This window comes from Leopardus geoffroyi, chromosome C1, assembly GCF_018350155.1.
Source record: "Leopardus geoffroyi isolate Oge1 chromosome C1, O.geoffroyi_Oge1_pat1.0, whole genome shotgun sequence".
Taxonomy (NCBI): Eukaryota; Metazoa; Chordata; class Mammalia; order Carnivora; family Felidae; genus Leopardus; species Leopardus geoffroyi.
The window spans coordinates 76150361-76170233 of NC_059328.1; the positions used below are offsets into that span (position 1 = coordinate 76150361).

General features: G+C 43.0%; 1 protein-coding gene across 3 annotated transcripts in view; it reads left to right on the plus strand.

Annotated features, from left to right (window-relative positions):
• LRRC8D (leucine rich repeat containing 8 VRAC subunit D) overlaps positions 1 to 9978 on the plus strand; it is a 124508-nt gene extending 114530 nt beyond the window's left edge. For all 3 annotated transcript variants that reach the window (XM_045478196.1, XM_045478197.1, XM_045478195.1), the window contains exon 2: positions 7033 to 9978. In XM_045478196.1, the coding sequence (XP_045334152.1) occupies positions 7035 to 9611 (2577 nt within the window). In that variant the 5' untranslated portion in view covers positions 7033 to 7034 and the 3' untranslated portion in view covers positions 9612 to 9978. The remainder of the gene's footprint in view (positions 1 to 7032) is intronic.
• Positions 9979 to 19873: the final 9895 nt, after the last annotated feature.

Sequence of the window (19873 nt, forward strand, 5' to 3'; positions counted from 1 at the left end):
GTGGAGCCCTCCCAGTTATCCCAGTTATCAGATGCAGACATGGGTTTGTCCTGTGCTGTTCCTCCTGTATTTTGTATTAACCCGGTCAGAGCAGTTTTCTTACAGTGTTGTAATAGCACACTTAATGCTTCTCATCCCCATTTGACTGGGAACTCCTTGGGGGCACAGACTGAGTTACGTACGTTATCTCTGTATTCCCCTTCGCTGTGCCTGGCTCATGGTTTTCTTGAATTCTGAGTGAATGTCATGAAAGGTTACCTTAAGGAAGGTTATGATTACATAATTTCATTCCTCTGTCTCCTCAAAGCCAAAGACAGTGGTTGGCTCCCTCCTTCAGCAGCCAGCCGTTAGCCAATAGCACAGCCATTGGAGGACTGGGTGATGGAGAATGAGATTTGGAGATGAAAGATTCTGTTAGCTCTGTCACTTAATCAGCCCAGGGAGGTCATTTAAGCTTTTTGTGCCTCAGGTTTCCACATACTGTTGGGCAAAAGCAATGCCTAATTCACTGGGAGTTACTGTGAAAATCAGCCAAGGAACTTTATAGAGAAGTAGTTTGCAAACTGCAAACACGTGAAGTAAGGAAGAGAGGCAGGATAGTCTGCTAGAAGGAACATGCGGTTTGGCCCTAGATGAGATTTTTCAATCCAGACTCCACCGCTAATTATTTGACTTCCACAGCGTCACTCCTGCAAGCCTATTCCTCTGTCTGTCAGGGGAAAATAACAATACTTGAGCAGATGAGAGTAACATTGTGAAGGTTAGATGGAATTCAGGCAGTGTTCCACTCGTGTTCCATCTGTGCACGTTCGACTGTTCCCAACCCCAGCTTTCGCACATTTCGCGCATTTTGCGCACCCTCTTTTCCGTAGCAGATTTGGTCTTTTGTACTCCAGGGAGAGGAGTACTTCTCCCAGGCCAGGCAGGATAGTCAGTGAGGGGAGGCTGCCAGAAAGTTACGGGCTTCCCTGGCCTGTGACGCCAGCCAGCAGGTGTGTGCCTTGGGGTGGGAATAAGGCGAAGCCTCTGTCCGCTGTCACTGCACATCCGTGGGGCAAGGGTTTGTGCTGCAGCTTCTTTTCCTATTTCTTCTTGAAACTTTTTATTGACGTTAAAACATATATACCTGAAAAGGCATATGGCCTAAGTGTACAGATCGCATTTTATAAACTGGCCAGACACATGTAACCAGACCATTCATTTGCATTGATGCCTGATACTTCACTTTGTGACTCTACCACATTTCACTTTTTCGTTCTACTGGTGGTGGACATTTAGCTGGCGTCCACTTTAGGGCTATTGCAGAGAGTGCCGCTGAGAATGGCCTTGTACATGCCTTATGATGAAGATCTGTGTTTCTCATAGGTATGTAATTCACAGTGGAATTGCTGGGTCGTAGAGTATGCATATATCCCATTTTTGTAGATACTCAAAAGTTTCCCGGTGTGGTTATGCCCATTTACACCCCTGACAGCAGTGTTGAAGTGTTCTGAGTGTTCCACATCCTCACCAGCATTTGGTATTATCTGTCAGTTTAATTTTAGAAATTCTGGTGGATTTTATGATACTAGGTAGCATTTTGGAAGTAGAACTGTTCCCTCATCCTCCAGAACTTGAAACTCTAAACTTTCATACATTCATTTTCAGGAATGCATCCTGCACAAAAGCAGGGAATTATACCAGATACACAGCCCCCAGTACAGTGTTTGGTGTGTGGAAGGAAGATGGCAACATGACAGCTGCCATTATTACTCTCATCCTCATCATTGTCATCACCAAATGCCTTCTCTGTTCTTTAGAGGGGAGAGAACAGGTCACAGTGGATCAAGGGTGAATAATAAGGCACAGTCTGTACCCATAAGGAGCTCAACATCTGGATGAACATTAGAAACATTATTATTAGACCATGTGACAGGAGTTTGGGGAAAGTTTGAGTTGGAACTTGAAGAATAGGAGTTCAACAGACAGGAAAAAGGGAGGTGGGCTGGAGGAAATGGCAGAGCCCCAGAACCCTTGGTGGGCAGTGGCAGAGAAGACAGCATGCTGGAGGAGGAGAGCCCACCCTTGCATGCCCAATCTCAGTTGTTCCGATGTCATCACCCTGGGGTGATGTGGGGGCTGAGCTAGCGACCATTCGGGGTCATTGTGAAGTTATCGTACTCTAATGCTCTGTCTTCTCCTTTTAGCTTTTTCTTCCTCCTCTTGAGAAAGTGATCGACTTCCTCTTGTCTCTCGGGACTCCTGTCCTGAGTCTGAGCCCCAGGTGCTTTAAAACCACGGATGAAGCTTTAACAGCTACAGAATATCACTGGTTACAAGGATCCCATAGTTTCTTTACTTTGTGTTTTTAGCTATTTATTTTTATGTGGAAGCCTGACTTGTAGTTTTTATTCTTGTAGGCCTAAGTTGCAATGTGGCAGTTAAGTTTAATAAAATGCTCTTCTGCCAATACCATGTGTAAATAGTTAATAAATGTCCTTGAGGAATTTTGAGGAGGAGGAGGAGGATGCTGAAGATGACCATCAAGAGCCATACAGTCTTTCCTTGATTAAGCACCTACTAGGTGGCAGGAATTGGCTGTATGGGAATAAGGAGGCTGGACATGGTCCCTGGCCCTGCTGAATTTTAAATCTAGTATGAGATCAAACAAGTAATCAGTCAGCCCACCACAGTGTGATAAGGGCTATTACGGGTAGAGGTACAGAGTCCTGTGGGACACATCAGAGAAGACTAGAGGTCAGGGAGGGCTTCCTAGAAAAGGTAACAGAAACCTGATAGCCTCATGAAGGGAAGTGGGAAGGAAGTAGAGGAAATAATGCATGGGAGGACCTACATACAGGGAAGAACGGCTGTTTGGAGAAACTGGAAGACGTTACCAACCTAGGGCATAGAGAATGTTAGGAGAAGAGGAGTTTTAACTGAAGGGCGAGCAGCAGGTGGGAGGTGGATTGAAGGAAGTCAAGAATGGAGGCACACGGGGGCGCCTGGGTGGCTCACTCAGCCCAGATCATGATCCTGGGGTCGTAGGATTATGCCATGTCAGACTCTACTCTGAACATGGGTCCTGCTTTGGATTCCCTGTCTCCGTCTCTCTTTGGCCCTGTCCCCTGCTCTCTCTCTCTCTCTCTCTCTCTCTCTGTCTCTCTCAAATTAAAAAAAAAAAAATAATGGAGGCAGATAGAAAAAGACAAACATCATATGATTTCATTTATATGTGGAAACTAAAAAACAAAACGAAAAACAGAAAAATAGACTCAGAAATGCAAGAACAAATAGATGATTGCCAGAGGGGAGTGGCTGGGCAGGGATGACTGAAATAGGTGAGGGAGATTAGGGAGTATAACTTCAACTTATAAAATAAGTCACAGGGATGAAAAATACAATGTAGGATATATAGTCAGTAATATTGTAATAGCTGGGGCACCTGGGTGGGCCGGTTAAGTGTCCAACTCTTGATTTGGGCTCGGGTCATGATCTCACGTTTCATGGGATCGAGCCCCACATTGGGCTCCGTGCTGATGGCACAGAGTCTGTTTGGGATGCTCTTCCTCTCCATCTCTCTCCGCCCCTCCCCTGCTCACACTCTCTCTCTCTCAAAATAAATAAACATTAAAAAAAAAACCCACAATAATATTGTAATAGCATTGTCTGGTGACAGATGGTAACTACACTTAACCATGGTGAACATTTCGTAATGTATATAATTGTTGACTCCCTATCTTATACGCCTGAAACTAATAGAGCATTTAGTGTCAACTCTACTTCTGTAACAATAATTAAATAATAAGTAGATAAAAGACTGGAGGCAGAGAAGTAACCAGTATTCTCAGCAGGGTGACTTCCAAAATTCCCTTCTCCCCTCCGTCCTCCAACCCAAACATCCTGACTCTTTTAAAGCCCAATACAGCTATTTGAAGAGTAAAGAAAAATCTTATTAGAAAGAAGTGTTTTGTGCAAAAATATATATATTTTTTTTCTATCAGTTATACTGATGGCCCTTTAAAACCATCGTCCCTGGGTGTGGCCATATGATGTTCTTTGCCAGGAAGAAACTTTGTGAGCTGTGTTCTGCAGTTTCTGTATGTGAAGTAAGAGCCGCTCCGTAGCCTGTGGCTCGGTGCTGTGTTTTGTGCATCCTCTACAGGGACCAGAGAGCTCAATGTGACACGTGGGTGAACAGTTTCTCATTTAGTGTGGCCCACTGTGCATTGCAATAATCTTGCTTTTTGTTTAAATTCCCAGCCACTCACAAAACCGTAGACACACACAAGATACAAGAGCTCAGAATAAAAGGATTCCAGTGGGGATGTTGTCTCCCACTTACTTGATCATTTTTTTAATAAAGACTGGGTGCCAGACATTTCATACTTAAGCCCTTGAAATCTAGAAATGTGATTTCTACCAATTTTCACAAAATAAAAGTAAATAGTCTGGCTGTATTTGGAGTTCTTGGGCTTATGTTTACCTGATTAAATAAAAGACATTTCACTTTAAAAAAACAAAACAAAACTGCAGGGATGTCTGGGTGGCTCAGTCAGTTGAGCATCCGACTGTCAATTACTGTTCAGGTTGTGGTCCCAGGGTCGTGGAATCGAGCTCTGAATCAGGTTCTGCACTGAGCTTGGAGCCTTATTAAGAGATTCTCTCTCTCTCTCTCTCTCTCTCTCTCTCTCTCTCTCTCTCTCCCCTCCCCCTGCCCCATTCTTGCTTGTGTGCACGTACTTTTAAACAAACAAGGGGCACCTGAGTGGTTCAGTTGGTTAAGCATCTGACTTTGGCTCAGGTCACGATCTCACAGTTCGTGGGATCAAGCCCCACATCAGGCTTTGTGCTGACAGCTCAGAGCCTGGAACCTGCTTCCAATTCGGTGTCTCCCTCACCCTCTGCTCCTGTCCCACTCATGCTCTGTCTCTCAAAAATAAATGTTAAAAAATAATTTTAAAACAAACCAAAAAACCGCAACAACTCCAAATATGAGAATTGCTGTTACAATTGAATAGATATTCATTGTATTTTATTGAGAAAAATTATGTGACTCCTCTGTACAGTATCAGATATGTGGAGAGAAAAAATAAGGTATGGTCCATCCCAACTCTCAGAGATTTACTCTACAACAGAACAAGCAGAATCAAAGTATTGATATCATCCAAGGGAGACACTAATAACCTGTCATGTAACAGTATTTCCTGCCACAGTCAGAGTCAGCCTCAGAATCCTTTTCAACACAGCATACCAGGCAACTTTTGTAAGATAAAAATTTTTCTTCCTTTATTTAAAAAAATAATGTATAATGTATTCCCAGAACTTTAGATATTCACCTGGCCTTTTATCTTTTTGTTTTTTACTAGCTTTTCAAAGAAATAAGTCATTTTATATATGAACGTTGGAACCTGAGAGCATCTCGAGAAAGTAGAATATAGTAAAGTTCCTTTTCAAGAAGTTTCAACTTCCAGCGGTGCCTGGGTGGCCCAGTCGATTAAGCGTCTGACTCTTGATTTCAGCTCAGGTCATCAGCTCAGGGTCATGAGCTGAAGCTCCAAGTTGAGCTCTGAACTGAGCGTGGAGCCTGCTTTTAAGATTCTCTCTCTCCCTCTGTCTTTGCCCCTCCCTCCCTCTCTCTAAAATAATAAGAAATAAAATAAAGAAGTTGAAACTTCAAATTCAAGAAGATAAACACCTGTTTCACATATATGATTACAGAAACCCATTCCCACTACTTGCCCTATAAACATTGTGTTTTTCTTGGTTATTTCTAGGATGATTGTCCTTGGTACTTTGACTCTTTGTATAGTTTCAAGACTGTAAAGCTGCCAGCTGTCAGTGAATGGTGACCACATTTTCAGGTGTCCTGGTGCTGGAATTCCCTTCATTGCTTCTGGGCTCACCCACATTGGTAGAGATCAAAGGTCTTACAGGGCCTGACCTATTTGGTGTCATGTCACTGATCATTCCACCTGTGTCTTTGACCCTCTTCTCCTTCCACATGCTTTCCACAGGTGCTGTATCCAAGGCCATAGTTTCAGTTTACATATATTGATAAATCCCAAGTATGTATAGTAAGACTCCTCTTAAACTCTGGACCCTTGATTTCAACTGTCTGTGGCACATTTCCACCAGAGTGATAAGAGCTTTATAGTCCTTACTTAATTTAAGCTTTCCGAATAACCCTTAGAAGTAAACATCCCCAGGCTTGGAGAAGCACACCATTCACCATTCATAAACAGTAAGCCTGAGTCTGGTACACAGGCTATCTAGAATTTAATAGTGTACACGGACCATTCCATTTGGCTTGAACAAAATAGAAGTCATCTCACTCCTCTCCCTAAAACTCTAGTCTTAACCTTAAATCAGTCCAGTCCACAGCAAATACCATCTTGTTCTCATATCCTTCTTCCTGGTCCAGGAAGTTACAAGACGTTTCAGTTCTGTCCCTAAAATAATTCTCAAACTGCCCCCGCTCCTGCCTCCATTTCTACTCTAACCCTTGTAGACCTTCAGCAAAGTGTTGTAATTTCTTACCTAGTAGGCATTCTTATTGTTCTTCTCCCATTTTTTTCTCTTCTTTTGGGCTAGGAGAGAAAAGCTACAACAAACCACGTTTTTTCTCATATATGTTCGTTCCTTTTAGTTTATTTACTACTATACCAATCTTGGATAAAAAGCTAGGATGTGGGGGCGCCTGGGTGGCGCAGTCGGTTAAGCGTCCGACTTCAGCCAGGTCACGATCTCGCGGTCCGTGAGTTCGAGCCCCGCGTCAGGCTCTGGGCTGATGGCTCAGAGCCTGGAGCCTGTTTCCGATTCTGTGCCTCCCTCTCTCTCTGCCCCTCCCCCATTCATGCTCTGTCTCTCTCTGTCCCAAAAATAAATAAACGTTGAAAAAAAAAATTAAAAAAAAAAAAAAAAAGCTAGGATGTGGATGAGAAAACTTTACTTTGGTGCAAGTAAAGTGTTGGGTTTTGTCTTGTTCTGTTTTCTACTTAATGTTTTCACTTGTATCTTTGTAATAAAGTCTTTCGTTTCCTTGTTTTCTAGGAATGTTTACCCTTGCAGAAGTTGCTTCACTTAATGACATTCAACCAACTTACCGAATCCTGAAACCATGGTGGGACGTGTTTATGGATTACCTGGCTGTCGTTATGTTGATGGTAGCCATCTTTGCGGGAACCATGCAACTTACCAAAGATCAGGTGGTCTGCTTGCCGGTATTGCCATCTCCTGTAAATTCAAAGGCACACACCCCACCGGGAAATGCCGACGTTACCACCAATATCCCCAAGATGGAAGCAGCCACTGACCAAGACCAAGATGGGCGGACGACAAGTGACATTTCCTTTGGCACATCTGCTGTGACACCTGACATACCTCTCAGAGCCACATACCCTCACACAGATTCGACAGTTTCAAATCAGGAGACAAAGAAAGAGAAGAAGGATCCAACAGGCCGAAAAACAAACTTGGATTTTCAGCAATACGTATTTATTAATCAGATGTGTTACCATCTGGCCCTTCCGTGGTATTCTAAGTACTTTCCATACCTTGCTCTTATACATACTATTATTCTCATGGTCAGTAGCAACTTTTGGTTCAAATATCCAAAAACATGCTCAAAAGTAGAACATTTTGTTTCAATATTAGGAAAGTGCTTTGAGTCTCCGTGGACTACTAAAGCGTTGTCTGAGACAGCGTGCGAAGACTCGGAGGAAAACAAGCAGAGAATAACAGGTGCCCAGACTCTACCAAAGCATGTGTCTACCAGCAGTGATGAAGGGAGCCCCAGTGCCAGTACCCCGATGATCAACAAAACAGGCTTCAAATTTTCAGCCGAGAAGCCGGTGATCGAAGTCCCCAGCATGACCATCCTTGATAAAAAAGATGGGGAGCAGGCCAAAGCCCTGTTTGAGAAAGTAAGGAAGTTCCGTGCTCACGTGGAAGACAGTGACTTGATCTATAAGCTCTATGTGGTCCAAACATTTATCAAAACAGCCAAATTCATTTTTATCCTCTGCTATACCGCAAACTTTGTCAACGCAATCAGCTTTGAACACGTCTGCAAGCCCAAAGTGGAGCACCTGACTGGTTACGAGGTATTTGAGTGCACCCACAATATGGCTTACATGCTGAAAAAGCTTCTCATCAGTTACATATCCATTATTTGTGTTTATGGTTTTATCTGCCTCTACACTCTCTTCTGGTTATTCAGGATACCTTTAAAGGAATATTCTTTTGAAAAAGTCAGAGAAGAGAGCAGCTTCAGTGACATTCCAGATGTCAAGAATGATTTTGCGTTCCTTCTACACATGGTAGACCAATATGACCAGCTGTATTCGAAGCGCTTTGGCGTGTTCTTGTCGGAAGTCAGTGAAAATAAACTTAGGGAAATCAGTTTGAACCACGAGTGGACGTTTGAAAAACTCAGGCAGCACGTGTCCCGCAACGCGCAGGACAAGCAGGAGCTGCATCTGTTTATGCTGTCTGGCGTGCCCGATGCTGTCTTTGACCTCACAGACCTGGATGTGCTCAAACTTGAACTGATTCCGGAAGCTAAAATTCCCGCTAAGATTTCTCAGATGACTAACCTCCAAGAGCTTCACCTCTGCCACTGCCCTGCAAAAGTGGAACAGACTGCTTTTAGCTTTCTCCGAGATCACTTGAGATGCCTTCACGTGAAGTTCACCGATGTGGCAGAAATTCCTGCCTGGGTATATTTGCTCAAAAACCTTCGAGAGTTGTACTTGATAGGCAATTTGAACTCTGAAAACAATAAGATGATCGGACTTGAATCTCTCCGAGAGTTGCGGCACCTTAAGATTCTCCACGTGAAGAGTAACTTGACCAAAGTTCCCTCCAACATTACAGATGTGGCTCCGCATCTTACAAAGTTAGTCATTCACAATGACGGCACTAAACTCTTGGTACTGAACAGCCTTAAGAAAATGATGAATGTCGCCGAGCTCGAACTTCAGAACTGTGAGCTGGAGAGAATTCCCCATGCTATTTTCAGCCTCTCAAATTTGCAGGAACTGGATTTAAAATCGAATAACATACGCACAATTGAGGAGATCATCAGTTTCCAGCATTTAAAACGACTGACGTGTTTAAAATTATGGCATAATAAGATTGCCACCATTCCTCCCTCCATCACCCACGTCAAAAACTTGGAGTCACTTTATTTCTCTAACAACAAGCTGGAATCCTTACCGGTGGCAGTGTTCAGTTTACAGAAACTCAGATGCTTAGACGTGAGCTACAACAACATTTCGGCGATTCCCATAGAAATAGGATTGCTTCAGAACCTGCAGCATTTGCATATCACCGGGAACAAAGTGGACATTCTGCCAAAACAGTTGTTCAAATGCGTGAAGTTGAGGACTTTGAATCTGGGGCAAAACTGCATCACCTTCCTCCCCGAGAAGATTGGTCAGCTCTCCCAGCTCACTCAGCTGGAGCTGAAGGGCAACTGCTTGGACCGCCTGCCAGCCCAGCTGGGCCAGTGTCGCCTGCTCAAGAAAAGCGGGCTTGTTGTGGAAGACCATCTTTTTGACACCCTGCCACTCGAAGTCAAAGAAGCATTGAATCAAGACATAAATATTCCCTTCGCGAATGGGATCTGAACTGAGGTGATACATGCACATCCGTGTGCAGGAACCACTTCCTAGATTGCAAACACTCACGTACAAGTTATTGCAAGATAATGCATTTTAGGAGTAGATACATCTTTAAAAATAAAACACAGAGAGGACGCATAGAAGGCTGATAGAAGACATAACTGAATGTTCCATGTTTGTAGTGTTTTCAGGCATTCCTTTCCAGATCTTTTCTCTTTTCTTTTTTTCTTTTGGGGAAAGGGAAGGAACGATTATAATCACTAATCTTGGTTTCTTTTTAAATTGTTTGTAACTTGGATGCTGCCGCTACTGAATGTTTACAAATTGCTTGCCTGCTAAAGTAAATGATTAAATTGGCATTTTTCTTACTCTACCACCTTTTGGGAGGTGTCTTGATTTACTTTGCTTGACTGGTGCAATATTGCTTTAACTCAGACCACTTAAAGACACATCGGGTCCCAACTTGTAAATGTAGATTTGCTGAAATATTGATTTCCTTCCTGTTTTAATTTAAAGTGCCTCAGATAAGCACTTCTTATAATACTGGGCTAGGGCTACTGCTTCTGAGAATCCCATTTTATAGATTTTATACTCTTGGAGGCCTGGAACACGATAAAGGTGTGTAGACTTTCAGTTTGCGGGGCGGGGGGGGGGGATTATTTAAAAAAAAAAAATAACAAGGAAAAGTAAATAACATCCCCCTTACTAATGGCTATTTTTCTGTAGTCTGGAGTTTGGATTATGAGATACATTTTTCTACCAATACTATAAGGTTGCCAATGAATAGAAAATGATTTTTGTAAAAATTAATTACAACCAGGACAAAAATTATAATGGCTTAATGATTAATACTTTTCAGTATATCAGGAGCACCTGGGTGGCACAGTTGGTTGAACGTCAGACTCTTGATTTTAGCTCAGGTCATGATCTCACGGTTCTTAGAGTCAAGCCCACATTGGGCTCCACAATGACAGCACAGAGGCTGCTTAGGATTCTCTCTCCCTCTCTCTCTCTATGTCCCTCTCCCCTGAATCTCAAAATAAATAAACATTATTTTTAATCTTGAAAAAAAAAAACCTTGCAACGTATGAATATTTGGACGATAACACAAAATCAAGGATCATTAATTTCTTGCCCTTTTCACTGTTGCGGGGGAAAACGGGACTTAAAGTTCATTAAATTGGAAAACTGACTTTTGCTATTGATTTCAGTGACAAGCTGTATTTCCTGTGTTTGTCTGCACCTAGGAGGGGTCATGTCCAAGGAAATGCTGGCAGAATGTACTTTTTGGATGATGGTTTTCCTTCTTTAACCTACAAAGTGTACAGAAATTCGCTGCCATCTGTTTAGGTATTGGTCAGCAGGTGTTTCTTAGCCTTTCTACAGGGGTGTTTTTTCAAGAGAAGAGGACTGTTTGACATTCCTGATGACAAAATAATGTCCTCTCTAGAGAAGACTGGACTCATCTAGTAAGATACTGGAGGGGCCTGGCTGGCTCAGACAGAAGAGCATGTGACTCTTGATCTCAAGGTCGTGAGTTCAAGCCCCACTTTGGTTATAGAGATTACTAAAAATAAATGAACTTAAAAAGAAACTGGACATTCTCTTGTCACACTTTAGCGTGAATTTCACATTTGCAGAGAATGTGAAAATATGGACTCACATCCTTGCTTTTCCTCCCCAAACTGGTCTCAGAGAACTGGCCCGTTGCAAGTGGTGATGAATCTTTGTTGGCTGTAGACTTATAAATACTCTGGGAAGTGTTACCACTAATAGAAAAAGCCTTGTCCTCTCTGGCTGCCTTAGGAACTGACCCTATCTCCAGCATCCCAGCCACTCTCTCTCTTCCTAAAAGACAAGTGTATAAAATCCCAGGTTCAGAATATCAAAGGACAAGGGCAAATTTGGGATATATAAGCCATTTGTCTTCCATATACGCACCTTTGATTTCTCTACTATGCGCCTAGCCAGTCCAGGGAACTGGGAATTCACTGCTGGAACGAGTCAAAGTCCCTGGCTACTGCAGCTTTTTAGCAAAGGAAGAGAATACTAATAATGCCAGTTATACAAATGATTAATTATAATTGTAATCTAGAAGGTGTGCAGAATCTACGTGAATGAATTACGGCTGGGAGAGGTAACACTTAAAGAGGAGCTTCAGGGAGGTTTTGTACCATCAACTCTGCCTGTAAACAGATGTTTCCTTCCCACCGGCCACATAGGGCACTATTCTCCCTGCATAGTAATGCCACCAGCAGACTATGGGCACAGCATTTTTAGAAGGATGCCTCATAATCTTGCTTGTGAGGTGAACAGGCCAGATCTCAACGATCCTTGCTTTATGGACTAGGAAACTTGCTTTCCTTTCTTAAAACAAGTGTATGTTATTTTGAAGGGCATAAATGGCAAGACACCCCCTGGTCACCGTGCTCTGCAGAGAGGTCTTCTGTAGGAACCAGTCTGTGTGACACTCCCAATCTTGACAGCTGGCCCTGGCCTGTGGGTACCCATTTCCTAATCAATACTTGAGGTTCAGTCGCTTAGAACTGATTGGTGTTACATGCCTTCAAACATACCCAAACTTCTATTGACTTTATCAGCCCTTAATGATTTCCTTGAACTCTGAAGAGTTCATGGTCCATTGATTTAAGTGCCTCATTCCTTGCCACTGTTTGCACGTAGCAATATTTTAAGAGAGGTTTCCCAAGAAATGCTGATTCATCTTGCAAACTTTAAATATACAGGGTCTTGGAGTCTCAACAAAACAACAAATGAGATGATGAAATATACTGTCAGTCCATGTGTCTTCACAAATTTACGTTGCCACCACATGTACCAGACATGGGAGAAAAACAAGTTAGAATGTACGACTTTTGGCTTACCAGTATTTTCATTTCTTTTTCCTAAGCCCCTTGAGCACCATTTGGAGAGAATTCATTTAAAGAAACTTTAAATATTCCATGTCTGTGTGAGTCCCACAAAGTCTGAGGTTTACTAGTGCCTGTTTGACCCCCCTCCCCCCACTTTCAGTTGGCTCAACGGAGAAAACTGGCTTTTTTGGAGATTCAGAATGAGCTGAAATTGTTACAGGGACCTCAGTCTTTGTAGTGGAGATTTAGCAATTTAATAATAGGTAGAAAGCATTCATTCTGTAAAAGTCCTAGCCCACAGTTCCTGCCCATTTGACATTTTTCGTAGATAAAGGGAACAGTCTTACATTTTATTGCTAGCACTTTCTCTGACTGCCCCCTCTGAACTCAGAGGCAACCAGCAACTAAACCCGAAGTTGCTGATGGCAGTGAACTCCAAAGTGCCCTTGATACCCACGCCCAGTAGCTGTTTCCATTCACCTTGCTGAATAAAAGCCAGAGTGCTGGCCTCTCACTAGGATTTCTGGCACCACTTGGCCAGTAATTCATTACAATAAAATGGTCTCTTTATCGACTGAATCCCCAAACAAAGCCTGAACTAACAAAAAGCCCTTTTCATCGAAAGAAGAAGGAGGGGGTGAACTTTGGAAAACAGTTTTCAAATGTCCTCTAACTTGTGACTGACACAAGAAGTGGTCCCATCTGGTCCTGGCCAGCTTTGCTCTCCCAGGACAACCCTACCAGGTATTCGGAGTAGTGTCTGCTTGGGGGGCTTGGTGGGCGGGGAGACAACAGCAGGGCCACAGACCATCGCCTTTCAAGTCTGGTATAGCCTCAGGTGACCACCATGTCGCAGCTATCAGGGGAATAATAAGCTCCTTGGTTCACAAATCTTCAAACTCCAAAGAATAGCAACGTATACATTGTCGCAGGTAAGCATAGTCTTTCTCGTGGAATGCACAAGATTTTTTGCAGTCAATTTTTTGCAGGGTTTCGTCCCAGACTCAGGACCCACACCCGCACCTCTGAGGGTTGAAATGGCCTAGCCCCACCTGCTGTTCCTATAATCAGTCCTTTCCCTACTACTAAGATTCCAGGCTCTGGATTGACAGTGGCTGGATTTGAATCCTGACTCTGCCTCAGCTGTATGACCGCAGCAGGCTACTTAACCTCTCTAAGCCTCAATTTCTTTATCTGTAAATGGGAATAATAATACTGCCTCCCAACGGTGCTTTTTGTAAAGACTGAATGAGGTGATTCGTTTGAGGTGCTGTGCCTACCAGATAGTAAGTACTCAATAACGATTACTGTTACTGATGGAGGAGCATGGGGCAAGCTGAGGGCAAAGTACAGGCTAACAGCACCCCCCCCCACCTTGTATGATATTCCATACATACACTCCCACTACCCAAAAACAGGAAAGAACAAAAAAACAAATAGGAGTCTCTACCAGTTTACAAGAACAAGACAATCCCTTCAATGGCCTAAAGTCCAGGAACTCCCTACTGTCTTAATTCTTTGCTAGAGGGAAAAACAACCTTAGCCTGACAATAGCTAGGCCTCCAGTAAGTCTTCAGCATGTGAAAGCCTCTTTGGAGACTCCCTCTAGACTTTATCTCTCCCAACTCCTTAAACCGGTCACCAGCCCCCACCCCACCCCCACCCTTGCCTTACAGCTCTTCCTGCCCTCGGGTCCTGCCCCTGTGCTTTAATAAAATCACCTTTTGCACCAAAGACGTCTTCAAGAATTCTTTCTTGGCCATCAGCTATGAACCCCGCCGTCACCCCCAAAACTGCATCATTACCATTATTTTTATCCCCAACCGTCACAAAAGACTGTTAATGTCCCCTAATACGCATTCTCTCCTTCCCTTCCTTGGTATGGAATTTTCAGTGGACACCGGGAACACAGCATAAGATATGTACAAAATAAAATATTTCCCAACCTTACTTGGGGCTGGCTGTGGCCATGTGACTAAATTCTAGCCAAAAGAGTGGGAGTGGAAAGGGAATGTGCACTTTCTGGATTGAGCCCTTTAAGGGATGGCCATTGCTTCTGGTTAAACTGCAGATTTTAGAAGGGAGTCCAGTGTAGACTGCAGACCCAGGGAAACAAAGCAGGCATGGGCCTGCAACAGAAGACTGGGTGGGCCTGACAAATTCAGAGAGCAGGATTACATAAAGGAGGAGTAAATTCTGTCTTGTGGAGGCCTCTGTGCATTAGGGGGCTCTCATACATGCAAGTCCCAGAGACTTTGCTGCTCAAGCTGCTGTGCAGGGAGCTTCTCAGAAATGCTGAATCTCAGATCCTTACCCAGACCAATGGAATCAAAATCTATATTTTAACAAAGTAATATCCAGGTGATTTATAGGCATGTCAAAACTTGAGAAGCATTGTCCGAAGTAGCACACCTATCAAAAACAAGTTGGCTGGCCATCATCAGGAGCTGGGAAGAGGTTGGTGCTGGTGACTAGTGTTTTTTCCACCATTGGGCTCTGCCTCTCCCTTCAGCCCGTTGCTGGGCTCTCACTGGGGAGGAAACCAGAGTTGGGCTGCTACTTGTGGCTTATGCCAACTTCCATGCTTCCCCTTTGCTCCTGCTGGCAACCATACCATTCCTATCACTATGGCAACCATAGGAAGGCAGTGTGTAGTCCTACTGTTGTTGACTGCTTGAAGAGATGGTGGAGTCTGAAGTTTTGAAGGTCTTATAATTGCTCTAATGACCTATGTGTCCATGTTCAGGCCATGGACACTCTTCACAAGCCCAGGTGGCTAAACAACCCCATTCCATTGTTTCACCTTCAGACTGAGTCTGGGTTAGCTGCTTAAAGCTCACTCAACCGTGGGATAACCTGCTCATTTGAGCCTTTCCAGAATGTCCCTGGGAAACTGCCAAATAGCCTGGCATGGAAATTGGCTGGAGTCATTTCAGGGGAAGACCCGCCCAAAGGAATCACCCAGGTGTTAAGCCAAGTTGTGTGTATACTGTAGAGAAATCTGTGTTTTCAATTTGCCAGTGGGAAGCTATAATTCAATAGTAGCCACATAATTCAGTACTTTGAAATGAAATACTGCCTGGATGGAAACCTCTTCAAGATGTATCTCCCAGGGTTTAACCCCAATCTTTCCTATGACTTAGGCCTGCCGGCTCTTTATCTGCTTTGGTTGTGGTGGGAACAGCTGGTCACCATCCAGACGACAATCCTTCATCGTCTTGAAGATGGTGATTCAATCACTCATCAGCTCCTTTTCGCCAGGATGTTTTGAAGATTATGTCAGCATGGTGCTCAGAGCTCCCTGGAGATAAACGGTGAGCAAACACAGCCTGCTATTAATTTATCATCACACTAGGCAAACAATTTAGCCCAAGTCCATTTTTTCATTCCTGCCCAAGAAGTAGCTGATGCATATTCAAGATGACGCCTTCCACTTATCAGTTCTATGTAACTGCTATTATCTAGGGGATTATGTGTTTCAGGTTTCCATTTCTGAAGGTGAAAGAACACCTTTGAACGTGGATTGAGCAATATAAGTAGCAATAGCAGCTCAGACTGTATACTAGATGGGCACTTGACTGACTGACTTGTTCCAACAAACCTGGGTGGTGTGAATTATCCCCATTTGACAGATGAGGGAACTGTGAGTTAGACAATCTGCCTGAGGCCACCTAGCCAACAGGAGACCAGGGCACTGTTAAATCAGAGGATGCGCCTAGCTTATCTCGTTCAATCCTCACCAGACCAGGAAGAGAAAAGCATTGTCCCCAGTGATGAGAAAACAGATTCAGGCAAGCTAACCTGTCTCTGGTTCCACATTGTAGGTAGCAGACACTAGCCGCAGACTCAAGTGTGTCTACAACCAGAGTCACGCTCTTCCACCAAACGACACGGCAGATGTCTGGTGCTCTGTCAGCAATTCAGAAAGAGGTTGTGAAAGCTGTGTTGACATCTGGTTGTATAAATCCGCCCCAAGCCAAGGCTTTTCTTCATTCTTTAGTAATAGGAGTTTTTGATGTGTCTCAGCATCTGTCCTTAGCGTTACGACTTGTTTCCTCTGGTAGGCTGTCTGACAGTCATGAAAAGGCAATCCACCCAAGGTAATGTAATTATTTTCCCCTCACTAAATGTTCAAGGCATGGCCGTCTTTACTCATGGTCGTTTACTCCGAAATGAGAAAGCTCTGTCTGGACTATTTGATGCAGAGTAAATGTGGTGAAGAATGACATTCAACAGGTCCAGAAAGGTGGGTGCAGGAAAACACTGTAACATTTGCTGGGCCCTCCAGGCAGATGTGACTTTTCTTTCCAGCATGGCATTTGAGACAGATTCTCAAGCTGTTACCAACCCAGGCGGCACCGGCGCCTGCGTTGTCCTGACCTTTATTTTTACTGGATCTCTTTCTTCTTCTGTTGATGGTCCCTGCACTCCGCCATCTGGGCTAGGACAAGAATCAGATATTTGTGGTCCCTGGGGAGAAAGAACCAGTTTTACTGGAAGAAACTGCTTAGAAGAAAGAAAGAATGTATAAAGTTGAGGAAACTAACATTCCCACCCCTGCTGGTACCTTTGTAACCCACCCCGCTTCAGATTTACATTTCAAAGCCTCCAGAATGTTTTGATTTGGGGTTTTTTTTGGTTTTTTTTGTTTTTTGTTTTTGGCATTTCTTATCCTTTGTGATTGGTCCTTATCCATTGTAATTTGTTCTAATATCTTACCTAAAGTGAGCTCAGTTTCCTGGGAGTAAGTTTTTTTTTTAAGTTGACTTAGGTATTTTGAGAGAGACAAAATAAGCAGGGTAGGGGCAGAGAGAGAGAGAGAGAGAGAGAGAGAGAGAGAGAGAGAATCCCAAGCAGGCTCTGTGCTGTCAACACAGAGCCCCATGCAGGCTCGAACTCACCAACCATGAGATCGTGACCTGAGCCTAAGTGGGACGCTTAATGGACTGAGCCACCCAGGCGACCCCGGAGTTAATTTTAACCAAAACGTGAATTGTCATTTGAAAAACACTTATGTGTGTCGTGTATCTCTGACTCCTTGTAAAAGTGAGTAGAACTTTTATAATATAACACAAGTAATACACAGACAATATAAGCAGAAAAATCTTGTCATTCACCACGACTAAAATTAATCTCGATTAGACTAAAATTTTCTTGGTCGGGAGTGACCAAGAAAGTATGCAGATGGAGCAACATGAAGGAGGTCAGAGGAGGCGGAAATAGGTGGGGATGTTTTAAAATATTGTCAACAGTTATTCTATTATTTACAGAATAAAATTAGCCCAATGACACATTCTAAGTATGGCCTCAGTTCTTCCACCAGCCGGAGCTGAAGACGGGGTAAATAACACGTGTGCTCGGTTGCCATGAATCAGGCCCCGTGTAGTCGCTTTGGGGAAGATTGCAAGAGGTAGTAAGTTAACTACTCGTACTGAGTTCTTAGTTGCTAGAAATTAGTTGCTTTCCTGGTTGTATGAAATTAAATTAATTCGTGGCCTCAGACGTAAGTCCCTGTTTGTAAATAGAGCCTTCTGCCAATAGTTCAGCCACTTGCTCTTTGTCACTGGAACTGGGGGAATGCAGTGTGGTGGCCAGGGTTCCAGCCTGCAACCTAACAGACAAGTCACTTAACATGGGTGTGCTTTTGCTTTCTCATCTGTGAAATGGGGTTAATGATAGTATTTCCTTCGTGGCATTGTGTGGATTCAGTAAGTTAACACGTATGAAGCACCAAGAACAGGATTAAGCATGTTGAGGGCTTCATACATTTTAATGGTTTTCATTAATAAAGTTTCTAAAACATTTGGAGGATATATCCATAAGCAAAAAAAAAAAAAAAAAAAAATCTGGAAAATAAAGCTATAATGTAATATTATAGTAGAGCGAGGAAAATGGACACTGACCAATTATGAACGAATTGTGTCTTTCTCTCCTTTCAAAAGCCAGCAAAGACAAGTCACAGGGTACTTAATGTCTTACAAGCAGCTTTTCATACATTTATTCACTTGTTTATTTTGCTCAGCAAATCAGAGTAACCAGACTCTGTATCATTAGGAACCCTCTTTGGTTGGTTATGAATGTTTCTAAGTAGTTCTCTAAACTTGGGTCAGACCCTGTGACCCATCTGGCCAAAGGCCAGAAGACAAATTTCTGAAGAACGGCAATAAAGGACTGTGTCTTGAGCTAGTTTTTTGGGTCCTCGATAAGGAATGCTGACTATTTTAGTTACATAAGGATAAGGAATTGGTTGCTGATATAAGGGAGGAAAAAAAATTGTTTTCCCTCTACCCATCTTAGGTTCACAGACCCAGCCCTGTAAATTAGACTGACAAAAGACATTAGCAAGAGGAAATCAAACAGAAGTTTATTAACAAGTGCGTGATGCATATACAAGGGAGCACCCAGAGAGGAGTCATTCAAAGACGTGGTATAGCATTTTTTACAATTCTACCTACAGTGTTAGGTTAGTTTCAGGTGTACAATATAGTGTGATTCAGCAATTCCATATGTTGCTCAGTACTCATCATGATATGCATACTCTTAATCCCCATCACCTATTTCACCCATCCCCCCACTCCCCTCCCATCTGGTAACCATCAGTTCTCTATACTTTAGAATCTGTTGTGGGTTTGTTGTTGTTGTTGTTGTTGTTGTTGTTGTTGTTTTAAAGTAAGCAATACACCCAATGTGGGGTTTGAACTCATGACCCAGAGATCAAGAGTTGCATGTTCTACCAACTGAGCCAGCCAGCTGCCCCTTTGTCTCTCTTTTTTCTTTTATATATAAAGCCTTGTTTTTTTATTATTTTTTTAAGTAGGCTCCATGCCCAGCATCGCACCCAACACAGGGCTTGAACCCACAACCTAAGATCAAGACCCTAGTTGAGATCAAGAGTTGGACACTCAATCAACTGCCCCACTGTGTCTCTTTTGTTCATTTGTTTTGTTTCTTAAATTCCACATATGACTGAAATCACATGGTACTTATTTCTCTCTGACTTATTTCACTTAGCATTATATCCTCTAGGTCTATCCACATTGTTGTAAATGGCAAGATTTCATTCTTTTTTATGGCTGAGTAATATTCCATACACACACACACACACACACACACACACACACACATACATGCCACAACTTCTTTATCCATTCATCTATTGATGTACACGTGGGTTGCTTCCATAGTTGGCTGTTGTAAATAATGCTGCAATAAACATAGGAGTGCATATATCTTTTCAAATTAGTGTTTTCATATTCTTTGGGTAAATACCCAGTAGTGGAATTACTGGATCATACAGTAATTTTTAATTTTTTGAGAAACTTCCATATTGTTTTCCACAGTTGGCTCCCACCAAGAGTGCACAAGTGTTCCTTTTTTTCCACATCCTCTCCAATACTT